This window comes from Anastrepha ludens, chromosome 4 (assembly GCF_028408465.1).
Source record: "Anastrepha ludens isolate Willacy chromosome 4, idAnaLude1.1, whole genome shotgun sequence".
NCBI classification, from domain to species: Eukaryota; Metazoa; Arthropoda; class Insecta; order Diptera; family Tephritidae; genus Anastrepha; species Anastrepha ludens.
The window spans coordinates 50592016-50608723 of NC_071500.1; the positions used below are offsets into that span (position 1 = coordinate 50592016).

The 16708-nt window shown below is 35.2% G+C and overlaps 2 protein-coding genes across 12 annotated transcripts in view; one reads left to right on the forward strand and one right to left on the reverse strand.

The window, feature by feature from the left end:
- The window catches only part of LOC128862259 (protein encore), a 116857-nt gene that overhangs the window by 52635 nt on the left and 47514 nt on the right, over window positions 1–16708 (forward strand). For 2 of the 11 annotated variants that reach the window (XM_054100782.1, XM_054100787.1), the window contains exon 1: window positions 8723–9095. The exons of 2 other annotated variants lie outside the window; for them this stretch is intronic. The gene's annotated coding sequence lies outside the window, so the exon portion shown is untranslated. Of the gene's footprint in view, window positions 1–8722; window positions 9111–9556; window positions 9673–16708 lie in introns of those variants that run through there. 7 more of the 11 variants (XM_054100790.1, XM_054100789.1, XM_054100792.1 and 4 more) reach the window with 5 other exon arrangements.
- On the reverse strand, window positions 2115–4241 carry LOC128862261 (uncharacterized). Its single transcript, XM_054100794.1, has 3 exons — window positions 4009–4241; window positions 2685–2798; window positions 2115–2183 (listed from the first exon to the last, which is right to left on the reverse strand). Exons 1-3 carry the CDS (start codon window positions 4199–4201, stop codon window positions 2164–2166), a joined length of 327 nt encoding a protein of 108 aa, XP_053956769.1. The 5' UTR covers window positions 4202–4241; the 3' UTR covers window positions 2115–2163.

Consider the following 16708-nt stretch of genomic DNA (forward strand, 5'->3'; position numbering starts at 1 on the left):
AAATAATATAAAATTTCTATGTACAAAATAGAAAACTAAACTAAAAACACATTTTTGTGAAAAGAGCCTTTGCGTCAAGTGGTTAAATTTCTAAATGATTTAATTTTTGTATGCTTTTAGGCGTCACGAAACAATTATCAATTGCAAGTTCTTCCCTCATTAAAAATACAACTCTGACGAATGCATTATTTGTTTCAAACTTGCATATAAATTTATTGAATGATTCCTTTTGCACTAATTTACCAGATGGAGACCGACCTCTACGAATACTGAAAGTAGACATCATGTAGGATGTCAACGCTTTTGGCGAATCTAAGCAGAGCTGGGAGATCCGGGGGGTTCCCAGGCAATTTAAGCGCGTTTTTAAAAATGCCGAACAAACGCACAGAAGGTGTTCTAAAGTTTCCTCAGCATCCTCTCTGCATTTCCTGCATTTGTCCGTGTTAGCAATACCTATCTTGTACGCTTGTGCAGCCAATAGATTATGACCTGTCAGCATACCTATGATAGTTCTGCAGTCCTTTAGCGAGAGTGTAAGTACGAATTGAGTCAGTTTTTTGTCGTTAGTTCTACATATGACTTTTGCTGTTTTGCATGTGGTCAGATTAGTCCACCTTGCTTCCACTCGCCTTTTCATGTGGTCGTCCATTTCATTGTATATTGTATTTAGCGGTTTTGGTATGTCGTTCTCTTGCTCAAAAAGTAGTCTAACGGCACTTTTTCCTATCTCATAATGCCTTTGTGACCAGGTACCCAATAGATATGTAGCCTACTGTTTGCGGCTAGCCTTTCTATGGCCTCCCTGCTCCGTCGAACGTTTTTGGACTTAATACAATATGAGCTTATTGCTTTTATTGCTGCCTGACTGTCCACGTATTTATTAATAGTTGAGTTTTTTCTTCTAGGCTTTCCCCATAGCAAAAACTTCCGCTTGGAAAATGCTGCTGTGGTCTGGCAGCTTGATAGGCTTATAGCCTTATCCCTAGTTTTGAGCAGTAAATACCCGCTCCCACTCCGTCTAAAGTTTTAGAGCCGTCTGTATAGATGTGAAAAGTTCTATGGCCAGGCTTCATGCCTTTGTGCCATCCTTCCTCTTCAATTGTAGTGCGAAACCTGCTCTCCCAATTAAAGTACGGAGGCATGTAGTCCGTGCAACGTGTGCTCCACTTTCCTATTGAGCTGTGACCGAAGGTTCTGCAGGTGAATACCCCCGCTGCCAGGTTTTCCGCCATAAGGGCAATAGGTGGCATGCTGAGTGGAAATGATACTCCGTTGGAGTGGTTTTCATCGCTCCTGTTATGCACAGAGCAACGAGTATTTAAAAGAAGAACAGTGTATTTGAATTAATTTCTATCATCCAATTCTTGTTGGGACTGCAATCTGTAGTAAAGAGGATCTGTACACTCTTTAATTTTTATTGCTTTAATTGTAGTTACTGTAACGTTTTTGTTGGCATACATAGATCGCTCTGTAGTAATTTTTAGCCTCAGTAGGCCGATTACTGTATTAGCGGGTGTGCGTTAAAATAGAGACAATATATAATCTCTTTTTTCTTTCACATTATACCATTCAGTCTGTAAAACACGGAGCTGAAACAAACATACTTACATATATGGGGTTATTTCTTATACAGTGAAATAGGGATTGATATCGGATTGAAAGTGCGATAGAACCTGTTTAATATATATAAATATTTTAAGTAACACGATAATGCTTTTTGTTGAATAAAATTTGTTGTCTCTGTAGGTAATTCAATGAGATAATGGAAAAAAATTATTCCAATAATATCAAGTAATATCAAGGTGTTGAGCTGCCCTCTACATTAGCCAGACTTACTATAAATCCTATCGAGTACTGGCGACATTTTAAAGGTAAACAATTTTTTAATATGCATACTTCCACCAAAATATGAAAAAATTGGTATAATTATTTCCTAGGCTGTTATCAAAAATAACTCACTTCACTAGGCATTAAGGGACCAGCTCCTCCAGACAACGATCAAAAATTCATAAATTTTTGCGAAAACCTGAGAATATTTATTATCTTAAAAGAATTACATGATAATATTCATGCTTAAATAAATATACAAACATTTTTTTGAAATAAAATAATAACGACGCTACAACTGCTCAAACGTGGCTCCTTTAATTTGCGCCGGGGAATTTACAGCCTCTTGTAATCAACTGAAATCAACCAGATACAAATTTTTCATTAAAATAAGTTATTCCGCTTTGCACTTAGCTATTTTTAACGAAAAAAAATTAAAATTTGAAGTGAAAAAATTGCGCTTTTTTTATAAACAATTGATCAAAAAAATATTTTTAATGATAATTAATGTAAAATTTGAGGTGTATGCAAAGGTCAATATGTTTAAGAATATCTCTATAAAATTTAAAGTTGATATCTTGAATACATCTTGAGTTATATTCGACAGCGTGGAAAAAAACGTATTTCGAGAAAAGCGCGTCTAAAATTTTCGTTCTTACTCATCTTTCGTTCGACGCTCATCACTTCACTGGCTTTATAGTGAATTTTTAGAGTTTCTATTAAGCTTAAACATTTGAAAACAAAGCAAAAACAAAAGAAAAAAAAACTGGAAAATTTTAAAGTGCTGGAGGAACTGCCATCCTGAAGGTAAAATCATAGATGGATGTGTCATTCAATTAGAATTTGAACCCAAATACCTTTTTTTATTTTGTGTGCATCGGCTTCTCCTATGACGACGCGTGGATATTCCGACTTCCAAATGCGAATATGCTGTTTGTTAAAATAGGCGCCGGGTGCAAAATGATCTTCATCTGAAAAAATGATTTTTTCGTTAAAAATGTTCATTTTCGATCACTAACCGAATTTTGATCAAGTGGGCAGCTGCCCATTTTGTGAATATCTATCCTTAAACGAATTTTCCGACACAATTTTGTTGGTTTGGCTGCTTAAGCAATTAAAGTTCAAATACCAAAAGTTATATTGGCCACTCTCTGTATTTATTTATTTACGAAAATTTCTTAACACATATTAGTCCACCATACAAATAAAGAACTGATATCCAGAAAAACTTAAAAGTATTATAGAGCCTGTTGCTCTGAAAACTTTGATCAATTTAAGCCCTATCTCAGCGCACTCCCTAGTTTACATATTTGTATGTACTTGTGTATGCTGTTTCTACGAATATTTGTGTGCATGCATACAAAAGAACATTTAAGTGAGAAGTCCTTCAAGTTGTCTTGTTGCCTAGAGTGCAACATTGCCTGCACTGTCGACGCCGTAGAGTGTCTTCAAAATAACTATAAAAAGCTTACCATTTACATACGTTTGATGGAAAATTGCGAAAGTCCAAACAGAAGACGAGTGAATATGAAATAAATGCGTTAAGCCAGCACAAGTCTACCCTGAAGGGAATATCGATGTTTAAACGATTGATACATCAACCGTATCGATATACTATTGACCTGCAACCAATGTTACTGACCAATTATAGCCCAGGCAATGATTTCTGCTGTGCTCATCATTGGGGTTCTCTAGTATCCTTTGCTTGGTAGTTCTTATGAAAAAAGTAAAATTAATATAGTTTCACAAATGTTAAAAAGGTGCAAGTTTTAAGTTTCAGCCTTTTTCTGTGCGTTCTTTTTAATTGAAAGTTTATGTGCAGGTACACGTTTCTAATTACCCAATTAATACAAAACAAAAAACTAAAAAATCTGCATACCTAATGCAATACATATTTTTTTGTATCAAATTGTTTAAAAAAAGTTCATATTCTTCAAAACTGCCTAAACCTTTCAGCATTTTGAATTGATACAAAAATTATTGATCTTTGTCAGAAGAGTCGTCTTCGGCAGGCTCAAAAAAACCTCTAATGTTTCAGCGTTCACTAAAATTTCCTGCCTCTTTTTCAATGTTTCTATTTGTGTCAAAATTTATTGCTTTCTTGTTTATATTTTGTTCTCTTCCTTATTTACTTTTTAAATTCACCTATTTTATATAAAAATTCAATTTAGGGGCACCCACGTGTATTTCCAGCAAAACAATATGAAACAATTAGCGTTGCAATTGTCAAAAATTTTTCTAGCCATCGGAGGCACAGCAAAAAGTGTAGACCTTTTGTTGATAATGTAACCAAACAATCACCCAAAAGAATTGCGGGCGCTCTAGCAGGCATTGCATAGAATATCGCTACGCACTTAATAACGCATTTCCCCATCCTTCTGCCTTACAGCGTTCGTGCGCAACCCCCCTTTCAATGTAAGGTAATAGGACTATGAATAAGTTCGTTACGGTTTTACAACAGATGGCGTAACTTGATTATTATTCCATCGATCCACATTTCCAAACATTCATTGGAGAGCTACTGTCGTAAGGCACAAACGTCAGTATAAGTTTTTTATTTGAAGCGTAAACAACAATATTTTTACCACACTTGAAAATGTCGAATTTCGTGCCAAATAATGTGTTTTTGCGGGGAATTCTTCTTCATTATTTTAATATGAAGAAAAAAGCAGCCGAAAGTCATCGTATCTTGGTGGAAGTTTATGGTGAGCATGCTCTATCTGAGCGAACGTGCCAGAAGTGGTTTGCACGCTTTAAAAGTGGTGATTTTGGCTTGGAAGACGAAGAACGCGAGGGTGCGCCGCCAAAGTTCATGGATACCGAATTGGAGGAATTGCTCGATCAAGATCCGGCTCAAACGCAAGAAGAGGTTGCAAAAACTTTGGGAGTTGATCAATCAACCATTTCCAAACGTTTAAAAGCCATGGGAATGATCCGAAAGGTAGGCCATTGGGTGCCGTATGAATTGAAGCCAAGAGACGTTGAACGCCGTTTTATGGCATGCGAACAACTGCTTCAACGGCACAAAAGAAAGGGTTTTTTGCATCGAATTGTGACTGGCGATGAAAAGTGGGTCCATTACGACAATCCAAAACGTCGGGCAACGTATGGATACCCTGGCCATGCTTCAACATCGACGTCGGCGCAGAATATTCATGGCCTGAAGGTTATGCTGTGTATCTGGTGGGACCAGCTGGGTGTTGTGTATTATGAGCTACTGAAACCGAATGAAACGATTACGGGGGATGTCTACCGACGACAATTGATGCGTTTGAGCCGAGCACTGCGAGAAAAACGGCCGCAATACGCCGATAGACACGACAAAGTTATTTTGCAACATGACAATGCTCGGCCACATGTTGCACAAGTGGTCAAAACATACTTAGAAACGCTCAAATGGGATGTCCTACCCCACCCGCCGTATAGTCCAGACCTTGCGCCATCCGATTACTATCTCTTCCGATCGATGCAACATGGCCTGGCTGACCAGCACTTCCGTAATTACGATGAAGTCAAAAAATGGATCGATTCGTGGATTGCGGCAAAACCGACCGAATTTTTCACAAAGGGAATCCGTGAATTGCCAGAAAGATGGGAAAAAGTAGTAGTAAGCGATGGACAATATTTTGAATATTAAATTTGTAACCATTTTACGTCAATAAAGTTACAAATTTCGAAAAAAAACCGCACGAACTTATTCATAGTCCTATTAGTTTGCTTGGATTGTCAGTGGTCGCTCGTGTCTATAATACGACGCTTTCAATCAGCCGGTCGTCAGACTTAGCCAACAGGCACTGAGTTCGTCGGAAGCAGAAAAATAACATATTCCACAAAGACAACATTTGTTGGAATTGTTATTACTCCTACTTCTGCAGCTGCTGCTGATGCTGCTCTTCTACACGTTCAACCGTACTCTACTCACTGACAGCAATTCACGTAAGCGCATGTATTTTTTTTTTTATGTATGAGTGGAAGTGCAATTGCCTGTGTGTACTTAAATGGATTTTGTGTTGTTGCCTTTTATACGCATAATTTTACAACATAATCTGACAACAATAACTACTCTCTCACTTGTGCTGCTTTTTACTCCCTGCACATAATTTTTGTTGTAAAATATTTAAAGTCCACGACGCTCCCTCGATAAGCATGCGATATTGGCCCCTATTATGAGTTACATTCGATCTTCGATATTCGCTGGTTGTCGAAGATCGAAAATCGAATGTTAATTTGGTATTATGAGCGGTGCAACCCTATCGAAATTTTCGTTGCTTACCGAATTTAGAGTCGAATGCAATTTTGCTTTCGATCGTGTAGCGTATTGTGGGAAAACTTGTTAAAGTGTAAGTTGTTTGCGATTATTTATGGTTTTATAGTAACCAAATAATAAATATATACTAATTTTGTTAATTTTATGCAGGGCGAAAGTCGTGAGTACCAAACAACAATTAGAAAGGCGAATCCACAATTCGCAAAAGGGATTTGCACCAAAGTTCAAGCAGCAAAAAAATGGGAGGAATTTACAACGGAGCTGAATTGCTTGGGACCACCAGTGAAAACGGCAGCAAAATGAATTAAGCTTAATAATGGTTTTTTTTATGTTTATAGAAATACATTTTTATTTTCCCTTGGTAGGTATGGGCTGAAATACGTAGAGGAACTGAAATACATATTTTTTCGAATGACGAATAATTGAATAAAGAAAATTTATAACAAAAATAAAACAGAAACTGTGGCGTAAAGGTTTCTATTTAATACTTTTTAGATTTTTCTATAATATTCTAAGAATTTCAATTCTTATGTTTTCTGCTTCTCCGTTATTTGGCTCCACTTCAATATCTTCAGCATCATCGTTGAGGGTCTCATCGGATAACTCTTCATCTGGAAGTTGAACATTATAAAACAAGCAAATGTTGTGCAAAGCTGCACACACATTAATAATTTGTTTTGCTTTTTTTGGAGAATAGTGAAGAGCTCTTGGCTCGGGTGCACTGCTGCAACTGGTTTTTTGTACTGGACAGTAGGTTCATGAACGGCTCTTTAGATAATCTAAAGTTCTTTAAAAAACTGTAAGGAAATTTCTGTAATATTATGTACGTCAACACATTTTGAAAATTCTAAACTTACTCAGTGGAAGCAATTTCTAGGGGGTTGGATGCGCCCCTCAACTGTTTACTACTTCTAGCTAGTTCCACTAATCTTTCATCGTCCGATGAATCGTCGCACCACAACTCCGTTGTACTCATTTTCACAAAAAATACTTTTTTTTAACTTTTAAAAATGTTGTTAGCAAAGAATTTCAACACAATCGGTTGTTCTTTTATTTTGATTTGCTGTATCAGCTGAGAAAAAATTATCTATTGTAAATGCGTCGAGCGATCGAAATTCACAATAGTCCTATTCTTCAACGAATGAGCACCATAATACCAAATGAAAATTCGTTCGATCAGCACTTTCGACTACAGTCGAAGATCGAATGTTGCTCATAATAGGGGCCATTGTTTCATTTACTTTCTTAGAGTCCTTTAATGATTCTAAAGCAGCGCTTTACTGCTCTAACTTGTCATGTACATATGTGCGTATTACATAAAATTTTGTTATTGCGTATGCGTATTGACGAATAATTATGCATGACTACTAAACGGGAGGTTCTGGATCCGATTCGAACTGTGTTCATGAAAAATCAATTCTTAGAAAAGTTATTTTAAATGGTTTTTAACTTTTCTCCCAAGAACCTCTCAAAAAGAACGTAAATATATGTATGAACTTTGTAAAATGAACCATTCTACCCTTAGAAAAAGCTTTTTGAAATCAATTGAAAGTTGAATTTCCTGACTGAGGTGTTATCAAGCCTGCGATAAATGGCTACTATCAGAAATTGCTTCACCATTAAGTGCTTAAAAATGTCTTTTCAAATAAAGAAGTGTTTTCTGTTGTTGATTTTGTAACTAATTAAAAATAAATGTTTTTAGAAAGTGTATATGCAGGGAGGATCAGTGATTGAGATATTCCGAGAAATCGGTTGAACGCACCGATTTGGGTCATATTCGGAATGTGTAGCAATTACCTAAAATAAGGACAATTTTATTTAGACAAACATTTTTTTTATCTAGCTTTGTTATGCTAAATGAAAACAATTTGCGGGTAGCGACCGGTAGCACTAATATACACAATATTTAAATCTTTGAATCTGTTTGAATCTGCATAACATTAATCTTAAGTGGATCCAAATTGCCTTGCTTGGGTACAGGGCGCTTCACCACTTGCTGGTTGATTTGATGACTTCTGCTAGGATGCTTACATCTACAGAATTACTCTTCAGTATTAATTCTAACTTACTTACTTATTTTCATAAGAGTTTTTCGAAAATAATGCAAGAGAATGTAATTGAATTTGAGAATTGAAATTTTTTTCAAAAAGTTGCTGTCGAAATTTATTTGTACGTATGTACATACTTATGTACTTAGATAATACAAACTGCAGAAACAACAATAAAGTCTACACAATAGAAAAATCACCCCATTATAAAGTTGCCCAGTTTTAACCTGTTTCACTATGAGCCTGAGTGTGCGATACCTCTCCGTATGCTCTCTTCTTCTTTTTCTTTGCTCTCGCACATATTTTTATAAGCTCTAGCGCTAACGTTTGCATTTTTCCACAAAAGTGCCGTTGTAGAAAACCTCTCTACAAAAATAAATTTGTTTTCAACTCATTAGTTTCACGATTTCAGTCGAGAGCATGCAAAGTGGCAATGATAAAGGTAGTGCCTCTCTCGCCAACAATCGGAAAATATAAATTTACTCTCGCGCCACACTTGATTCTAGCAAAGGATAAATACAGAAATGAGAAGAGCGCGGAAGGTAAGCAAGAAAAACATAAACTGAATGTTGAAATAAATCTTCCCAGAACTGCTTGGCCCAGTATCAATTCGTACGTTCCCCATAATGTCTGTCATACTAGTGGATACGTCGTGGTCGCCTTGTATGGAAGCAAATCAGCAGAAACAGAAGTATAAAGCTCAGTTATTGCAATAGTGTTGTAGCAACCAAAACAAAAAAAAAATCGAAACAGGAAACAAATGTGTACAAAATTACACCAGCACTAGTAATGAAATGTTTGGATAAACTTGTATTGTTTTTCTACAAAAATTTGCACAATTTTGCGCGACTACTCTGAAGATGTATACAAAGTTAATTTAAAATCGAATTGAAATAAATTTAGAACGAAAAAAAAGTTAGCAATGCTTGAAATAATAAAAAAGGGGTAGAAATGTAAGTGGATAAGTGGTAAATCAATTTAAGGGAAATTAATGTAAAAATACTCGATATCTATTGCCTTGAGCCCATGTAAACTTTGTGAAGAGTTGTGAATTGTTCGTAAAACATAAAAATATAGTGATTTTGTATAGAATGAAAAAATTTTCTTCTTTTTCCATCTAAACACACATACTAATGCAAATGCACAAGCACACATTTTTCTCAACTTCGTTGTCGTCGCCGACGCTCTCGTGATTTTGTTACTAGCGGACGTCGCGTTTTCATCGTCGTGAATAGCAATCATGTACCAGGCAATCCGAACCGCTTGCTGCAACATTGTTTTTGTGCTGGTCGTCATTGCCGTCGCCGTTGTAGTTGAACATAGTGGTGTCGTTGGACGGACGAACAGTTGACGACTTGTCAGCCTCCATCCCTACGGAAGGGCACTTGCAATAAAAAAAATCGTAAATGTAAAAGAAAAAGAAAAATAGCAATGGATTTTTTATGTAGATATGTAAATGTTTGGTATTCAAACACAAAAGTGTTTTAAACTTAATAATATCTGAAAAAAGTCTGAGCAAAATAGAAAGGGGTGTGTAGGAGTGCTTGGAATATACTAAAAGTATTTAAATATGTAAAACAAAAATTGGAAGTGAAATTAATTATAAAAGTTATTTCGAAGGATACAACCATTCAAATACTTTCGTTTAAAAGTCATTTACAAATAACCGTGGTTTATTGAAAACAAAAAGTAAAAAAAAACCCATTGAGTAAAGTCAAAAAAACTGTTTTTCGTGTAACCCAAAAAATTATATCCGGAAATGCATCACATTTTTCTTGCATGCGTAATATTAAAAACGGCAAAAGCGCAACAACATAAAATGACAGGGCAACTGTGCTCCTGCCTGTGCCAACAAAATGTATGAAAACAGCAATGCATTATCAAAGGAGCTGTACAACAACAATCAAATGAAAAGTTTTCGGGCACAAAATAAGCAAGGGAATGAGCACGCTTGGGAGAGATTTTAAGAGAATGGACTTGCTGTCAGAATTGTGGACTTTCTCAATTCAAAAAAATTTCACCACCCACTCATACACATAATCCACAATCCGCTGTTTGCAATGCAACTGTCGATTAGTTCAGCAAAAGAAAAAATGAGGGGAGGTGAACAGTTGAAATTGGAAAACACAGTCTACATATGTAGTAGTGTTGCCAAAGTGTGAATATAAAGTAGAATGTGCAGAAAAGTTAAAAATCACGGTCAATGATTTTCTACTAACTTAATGAATAATTTAACATGCAATTCGAAATTATAAAAACCGCTTTTGCTTCCTTATGACTTTCGGTCATAATATGATAGATTAAAACTGTTGTACTCTAGGATGGAGAGTATAACTTTGCTGTAGGAGAGAGAAAAAGTACGTTGAGTCTCTTCTAAAACGAAATTGAACTTTATATGATCGATAAATTCCACTTATCTTATGACTTCCCCGACTCGAAAGTCGTCGCCTAGCGGGGGAAGTGCACTGTCACAATGCAACAAGATCGTCCTCATCGCTTCTTCGTTTTGAAAATTTGTACTAAAACAACTTGTGTACATCTAGTCCGTATATACATACAATACATATTATGTCTGGATGCCAGATAATGGCTCGTAATGGCAGTTGTTATTAAGCAAATATTACTCTTATTTAGGCTTATTACGTGTTTAGTGCATTCAGAAGGAAGCGGTTTTTTGGTCAATTTTACAGGCATATTTCTCATGTATATTCTTCTCGATAGTTTAGTGAGTTTTATTATTTTTCTATTAGATTAATCAGTGGAGCGCGTTATGGATTAATTATTTCCACCCATTTCGTTCCTCACTCAGTCTACCGGGGGGTTAAGGTGAAAGCGCTATGGTTCTAACAAAATAATCTATTTATTACATGAAACAGTCGATGTCCGCATAATTTCACATAAAAGATCTATCAATTGGCATACGACCTACAGTTTCGTATATCTGGACTATTTTCTGTGGGCTTATGTGAATTCGGTAGTCTATAACGTTTACCTATCGGTGTGGCAAAAACTAAAAATCAGCATTCTCCAAAAAGTGGTTGAAAATTTAGCTTTTGAGTTGAACTTCATAATAACACAAAATTATTAATAAATGCATGCACTCATGGCTTCTAGCAAGATATTTTTGTGCGTCTGTTATTGTTTTTTTTTTTTTTTTAAATACAATTTCCACCTACCCTTGGTAGATGTTTAACTATCAGCACACAATAATATTTTCTGTAAAGTTGTAAAGATATTCAATGATTAAGGGGTAACACCACTGTAGAAATTTCAAAAAATTTATTTTTTTTTATAAGCTTTTAAAATACAGAACAAAAAGTTTTATACGTTACCGAAGTTTATTTCATAAATATTTTAAGCTTTTAACCAAGCGTTAGTGACTGCTACCTAACGATTTCTCCAAATTTCCAAACTTTAAACGCGTTTTTCTCAAAACACGTTTTCTGAAATTGGCACGCAGCATAACTCAAACAATTTTAAATATTTTTAATCAGGTTTTTCACTACGTCTGTATAATAACCTTCTTAAGAGAAGAGCGTAGGGGATTTTCGATAGATTAATTTAAACGATTGTTATAATTATTTAAGTGCCGTTTTTTTAGCCCAAAATAGAGTATTTTCCTTCAAATGCTTGCTAATTCCACAAAAATAAATATTTTTTAAATCCCCTACGTGTTTCTCTAGCTATTCTTATCTAGATTAAGAAAAAAAAATTTCCTTGTTCCAGATTAAAATTTGCACCCTCTGTGCTGCGTGCCGCGGAGCTCCTTCAAGAGAAACCACATTACAAAAATGTCTCCAATGCCGCCATTTTGTAAAATTTTTCGATCAAACTTTGTAGTTTTGTATTTTAGTATATAAGTAATAACTTCCCAAGTCAGAGTGATTGTTTTCCTTTTCTTTCTACACAAAAAAATTCTTTAAAAATCGTGTTTATTTTACGCGTGTAGAGTGGTGTTACCCCTTAATTTTAAAAACTACATATCTGATCTTATTTTGTGTCAGATAACTAACAATAAAATTAATGCATCTTGAAGCAAATTTTCTGAAATTTTTGAAAAGTGTCTCGAGTCTATTTTACAGATTTTGTTTTATTTTTTGAAGCTGAAGCTTTTTGGCAATCCTAAACAGCAATACAAACCATTCAGTTGCTCTTCGCACTTTCTTTCTCTACAATACTTTGTCGAATCTAGGGGTGCACAGCAGAACTCTCCGCTCACTACGCAATGTGCTCTTTGTATGGCCTCATGAAGTGAATTTCATAGTGACGTTGTAGAGAATTTTCCGCACTACGAGTAGTATAATCAAAAGCACGAGGTGCAGACACAGACACATACAAAATACGAATATGTAGGTATGCGAAATGCCCCATTGTTAACCGAATGGATTTTTGGCGTAAGCGATTTTCAAATGAGGCAGGCCAAACCAGCTAACATCAACCACCAGCTGTAGTCATGCGTATGCATACATGGGTATGTATACGTGTGTATTTGTATATGCGCATATCTACATACATATGTATATACTTATGGCTGTGCTTATGGACAACTGCCTAAAAATTATAAAATGTTTGCAACAACGAAATAATAAGGTACATAGTATACATTCATGCAAACATGAATACGTTGTACGAATTAAAATACGATTAGATTTTGTGTCTCTAAAATGAATGTGAGCTGCAACTGTATTTCATTTCTATTTTGCAAAATGTTTGCATACACATACATATGTACATATGTACCATATGTGTATATGTGTTTCTTTCGTTATCTCTCTGATGGTCAGCTTATGCTTAAGTCAAGGGTACCCACGTACATACATACTATAGTGGTTGTTACTACATATATGTTTCTTTGCTTTTCCTCTTTAGATTGTGTACCTACAGTATCCATATTTTTTACATTTTTCCTATGTACACATTAATTGTAGGCCGTATGTCAATAAAAATAAGCTCTCCTTTATAAGCTACATACATATGTGGTGCACGTGTACATATGTATATATAAGTATGTTTAATGTCTACATTATTTTATATTTTTATCTGTATATTCTTTGTTTCTACCATTCGCTCGTAAAATACATATATTTAAGTACAAGCAATATATACCTATGTATGTAAATATGTATATATAATACATAAATATGTAAGTATGTATGTGTGTATAATTGCACTCTCTTTCGCTCTTAGCCAAAATCAGAATAGGTGTACTCTTTGATGATAGTACATATTTTACGCCGCGGTTGCTGGTTTCCTTCTCGGTCACTGCAATCATTGTCACCACTCTCGTGTACAACATTTTTGCCCCAAATTTCTCGAACTTCACCTTTTTTTTGCTACTACTGCTGGCTATCGAACTAAAACAAACACATCCATATGTTCTGTTACGTATGCGTGTATATCGCATATTTGTATGTATATAAATCCATATATATGTACATATATATTCGCATGTAGCCTGTTCGATACCCCACTATTCGTAACTCTCGCTTGCGCTGGCTTGCAGCTGTTGTTGCAGTTAGTTTAACTCGCTACTGCTTATTTCGTCCATATGCATGTAAATATCCCCCTCTTCTGGTATATAGTTAGTACGGCACATATCCAATGTTGGTTTGTTGGCACCAAAAGCAAAGGATATAATATGAAAGCACACACATATCAACTTATATATAAAGGCATATTATAATACATATGTACATACACGTACACACGCATAGACAACATCCGCATATGTAAATATAATTTTTGAATTTATCGATGCATAGTTTTTACTTGTCAATATAATGCATATAAACACGCACACACATGCATACACCAACTTTGGCAGCACATGAGCTGTGAGGAAAGTATGTATATAGATTTCTTCATTTGGCGTGCTCGGTCGTTTATGGGTATTTCCCCATCATTTCGCACGTTTTCGCGTTCATTTCTTCGCACGCGCCACTGATGTGAGACACCTTTCTCAGTGCAATACGAGCACATATAAGTACAGACATATGGATGTACATATAAATATATGCATAATCAATTAATATTAAATGAATTGTTTGACCAAATTACTGTGTTATTATTGTTGATCGTATAATTTATGGCAAAAAATTAAGTGAGCATAAATATGTACACCTGTGCTCATAAAATAGCAGGGGGGCATATTGCAAAGTTTCGACTTTTCTATTTTTATTAACTTTATTTATTTATTTTACTTTTCTTCTAAAAATGTAGTTTATACGACAACAAAAACCACATAATTCGAAGTCTAAAATTATATACCGAATTTTAAAAACTTTAACAAATTTCAAATTTTTAATCAGAATCTTCTGGTATAATAAAGCAAAGTGGCAATTTATGTTTGCTGGCTGTTAAGACATTTTCCTAAAAAATTATTTCAAAACATTTTCCAGCATTTGTTATATTGGAAAGCATGCATAACACCGTCAAAGTTATCAAAAATCAACGCTAGTTTCGGGCCACCTTGCACTGCCACAAAATTATACAAACTATGAATAAACTATAAAACTGTATACCCAAAAATTTTCTAAAAGATCTGACTAAAATTTGAAATTTATATGAAAAATGTTGAAGTTTTTAACATTTGGTGTAATGCCACAATTCGCCGTAACCAAATGGGTTTTTGCATAACTACCACCATTTTAAAGTAGCCTGGTTCGATTCTCCGAACATAAAAGATTAAATAATAGATAAAAAAAAAAACGTTTTAAAAGCGGTCGCCTCTCGGCAAATAATAGCAAACTTCCGAGTGTATTTTTCCGAATGAAAAATCTCCTCATTAGAAACCATCCGGGGAGCCGGCTTATACATAACTGCAGGTCCCTCCATTTGGCGAAATCAAGAAGGAGCATAGCACAAATACCAATTACGTGATATATGTATATAAATATCATGTTTGAAGCTTTAACTTCTATTGTTCTTGTTGTATTTACAAAAATAATTAATAGTCAAAACTTTACATAGGCGCCTTCGATTCGCCACTTCTCTGCTCACTATTCTGGGTTCTGCTCACTTGACGAAAAATTTGCATGTGAAAGCAATAACAAAGTTATTGAGCCAGATTCACCTGGCGTGTGTGGTTATACTCGTACCGCAAGGCGAATTGAATACTGAAGGAGGCGTCTTCCTAAATAGTTAATTTATTTTTCGCGATTATGACAAGTTTGACGTCATGCTCCATACCAATACAAAACAAATAAGAAGAGGAGGAGTTACGTGTATGTGAAAATTCAGTGAATGGTTTGGTATTATTGTGATATGTGATTTAAGCTAAAGCAAAATATTTCAACTAAACTAATTGAAGCAACAAAAGTCTCCCTGTATGAACGCGGTCTAATGAAGCTATCATGAAACAGAGTTGGCAGCATGTAAAATATTGAGTTATACCAGTTTTATGAGGTACAACCATACTCGCAAGCGGCAAGCCTTGCTCGATAACTTTAAAGTTACTTTCACAAGCAAGTTTTTCGTCAAGTGAACAGATCCTAAACGTAGCGAGCAGTGAAGTGACTTACGATAAATATTCATGACTTTTAAATTCATATTGAATAGTAAATTTGTTGTTAAACTTTTATGAAAGCAATATTTTTGCAAATTAGGTTAATAATTTCAGTAGAATTGTGGTATTTTTTTTAAATATTTAGTAGCCATCGTTCAAATGAATAATTACCAAAAATTTGGTAGGTATGCAAAAACTGTGATAAAGTGGCACAACACTGATTCGAACGAAAATAGTACCTATGTACTTGAATTTAACAACACCTTCAAAAGTGGATTGACTTAATGATATGTTTTACGGCCTTCTTCTCTCAATGCTTCTGAACAGCTCTATGTTTTCGATTAAATCGTTAAGGTAGCGCTTGTTTCGAGCAAGCTAATATAAAAATGTCTTACGAATAAGAACAAACCTAATGTATCACGGCATGTGTATGACAGTCAGCGGTAGTTTTTGAATATTTTCAACCCACTCGCACATCAACTTCACGTGCTTACCGAAAATATTTGCAATGAAAAATGTATTGCAGCCGTTTCCCCTCTAAGTAAATATAAACTTATGATATCCTTCCTTTCGTTTTTATTATTTATGTAGGTATGTATGTATGTATGTATGTAGATTTACAGTATTACATATGTACACATTCATTTACATATTCAGCTGCTGTTCGCGCAGCATTTTGGAATTTCGTGGAAAGTAGTACCGGAACTCCCTCAAATATTCCATGTTATATTAGTATGTGTTATATACGAAAGCTCACATAAATCAATGCTACAAATTGATTTGAAATAATTCACAAACAAAAAGGTTTGTGAAAAGTCCCACCTGCAACGGTTGGCTTCTAAATGCTTTGGGTTTGTTTTTGGCATTCGTAATGTTTATGGCGGCCGCCGTAACCGAATGGGTTTGTGCGTGCCTACCATTCGGATTTCAGAGAGAGAACATGGGTTCGAATCTCGGTGAAAGACCAAAAGAAAGAAAAAAGTTGTTTCTAATAGCTGTCGCCCCTCGGCAGGCAATGGCAAACCTCCGAGTGTATTTCTGCCGTGAAAAAAGCTCCTCATA